Source organism: Bidens hawaiensis, unplaced genomic scaffold, assembly GCF_021521415.1.
Source record: "Bidens hawaiensis isolate Kalapana, Puna unplaced genomic scaffold, B.hawaiensis_p1.1 tig00001016_1, whole genome shotgun sequence".
In the NCBI taxonomy this organism is placed as follows: domain Eukaryota; kingdom Viridiplantae; phylum Streptophyta; class Magnoliopsida; order Asterales; family Asteraceae; genus Bidens; species Bidens hawaiensis.
Window position 1 is genome coordinate 2,672,751 of NW_027491059.1, and position 2,741 is coordinate 2,675,491.

General features: G+C 34.7%; 1 protein-coding gene across 1 annotated transcript; it reads right to left on the reverse strand.

Moving 5' to 3' along the window:
- Positions 1–248: 248 nt before the first annotated feature.
- Positions 249–2,058, reverse strand: LOC143551738 (uncharacterized). The gene is made up of 3 exons (XM_077042113.1): positions 1,234–2,058; positions 1,018–1,155; positions 249–495 (listed from the first exon to the last, which is right to left on the reverse strand). Exons 1-3 carry the CDS (start codon positions 2,023–2,025, stop codon positions 274–276), a joined length of 1,152 nt encoding a protein of 383 aa, XP_076898228.1. The 5' UTR covers positions 2,026–2,058; the 3' UTR covers positions 249–273.
- Positions 2,059–2,741: the final 683 nt, after the last annotated feature.

Consider the following 2,741-nt stretch of genomic DNA (forward strand, 5'->3'; position numbering starts at 1 on the left):
GACAACCCTCGACTCTTTTTATATAACCAAACGAACTTCTCAAACGAACATCATGAGCATAACAAACTTACATGGAGAAAAGACTTCTCGACTCTCACTTATAAAACTAATAATCTAGACCTACTAAACTTGCTCTCCAAGACAAACTTATTCTAGAATAATCCATATTAAAATAAACTTACAAAACAAACCCTCAACTTTATTAATAATTCAAGATTATTCTTCAAAAAGCATAAAAGACAGAAATCTATCTTAAGCTAGACCAATCAGTTATTAAGAAGACTCAGCAACAAGAATATAGAACAGCCCCAAAACTCCGGTATGCATCTGTTTATTGCTGTAATTAGACTCCAAAGTTACAAATTCGCCTTTGGCTATTTTCACGGATCCCGGTTTAGGATAACATGTAGACATTCCTACAATGTAACCAGCTTCATCTCCTATATCTTTTCCTTTCCCATATATAGGTTTAGATGAACAAATAATGCGTCCACCCTGAATAATAATCCTTTTACTTTAAAATATAAACTTTGACACATAATCATTAAAGAGACATGTTTACCTAAAGGTTGTAATGAACCGAAATTTCTTGTTCGTGAACGGTTCAAAAAGACGAACACAAAAAATATTTTACTTGATTTGGCTATGGTCGGTGTCAACGGTTCAGTCGGCTACCAAGCTTGTGTTGGTGTGTTTTTTTAATGTTCATATTCATATGTTAGTTGACATATAAATTAATCACATAATAAACATATATTTTTGTTTAATAGTTAATAATTTTGCTTAAATCTATATATAAGATCAGAGAAGTCATTAAAAAGTTAAAAACCTTTAATGAACAAGTATATATAAACAAACAAACATTAACGAACATGGCCTCTGTTCGTGTTAGTTCATTTAGTTAACCAAACAAAATTCCTTGTTCATGTTCGTTCATTTATTAAATGAATGAACATAAACGAACTTCTAGCTAAACAGTTCACCGAAGATTCGATTCATTTACAGCCCTATGTTTACCTCTCCATAAAGAGCAGCACCTATTCCTCCAATGTACTGTTGTGCAAAACCATAAATAACATCACCAGCAGCTGGGAAACTCACACTTGACCTTCTGGTTGCAACTCCGGAGGTAGATTTTTCGATATCATACTCGAACTATAAAATTAAAAACTTTAAATTTTTAACAATAACATTCAAAATTTACTAAGAGCGCGCCGTGTTTAGCTAACTTACAAGGCAATCATGGATTCCAGTGTGCTGCCAAGTATCGGTAACATCTAATATAAACACTTTAACAGGAACTATGGAGTCACTCCAATCAACCCACTTAACCGTGTACTTCAAGTAAACATCTCTTTTGACACTTCGAAACCCGCTTCTCACTTTACATTGTGTTCCATCATAACAACAATGCAACCCGCCCGCATAATCAGGTTTCAAAGGCTGACCGTCTTTATCCACCGTCACATTATACAACTCACATCTACACTCATTACACCCCGTTACATCCACTGTCCCCCGAGTGTCAATCGCGTGGATATTAAACATCCATTTCTCTTCATACCCAACCGGAACATTAACCGGATTGCCCACTTCAATCCCATACGGATCAGGAACATATGTCGATGTTTTTCGTGTTTCTGATCCCATTCCAAAGAACTGGGACCGACCGTGATCACATAGTCCTGCATTCCCTGCGATAATTATATCTTTACCGTGAATTTGCTCGTAATATCTCACAACAACCCAGTGGTGAATATAAGTTTCTTCAAGAGAAACCGAGTTTCCTGCTTCATCAACAACTTCAGCATTGAAACTTTTTATAGCGATATGACCTTTCGGGAACTCGATATCATAGTAAGTTTTGTTTGAAACCGAACCCGGAAGCTGGGTTATTTTTGGTGATAAAAACACCTTTGATTTCAACCGGTTTTCGAGTTTTACATAACCTTCTGTTTGGCTAGTAAATATTGCAAATGACATGATGCATAATAAGAACAACACACATTGCGTACCAGGTGACATATCCTTGGCCTTTGACTTGAATTAATCTGAAGAAAATAATCAAATTATTCATATTTTTTTGTCTACCAAAAGTTTGATAACAACTAAATATTCTAAAAAACCTGTATGATCCGGATGACCTGATAGATAATAATTGTATAAATAAATCATGATTTCTTGAGCAATAACCGAATCGCTAACTAAAACTGAACCTACGGCTGTGAATTTCCAACACGACACAAACATAACACGAATTTCATGGGCATAGGTTTTGTATAAACGTATTCGGGTCAGGTTTGAGTCGAGCCTCTTTAGCTAAACTGGTTGGGTTCGGGCCAACCCAGTGGGTTCATCATTAACCTATTATTTCTTATTCATTTTTTTAAAATGCGTTTTATGTAATAAATTAAATTGGTAGGGTATCTTCAGACTTCAATACTAAAAAAGAGTTATATAATATTTTGAGGTTAAAATTTATGCGTTTTATATAAATTTTTATTTTTCTTTTTTGTAAAATGTAAACTTTTAATATTAGATATGTGAATATGCTGGTCATGTTCGGGTTCACGTGTCTTTCACGATTTTCAAGTTAATGTCGTGTAGGGTGGGACTTGCAAACACGAATACTTCTGACTGAATCGTTAACCGAAAACTAATGAAACCGAACCGAAATTAACTAAAAACCGATTACCCGAAGATTGAATCAACCGAAACTAATCGAACCAAACCAAAAACTA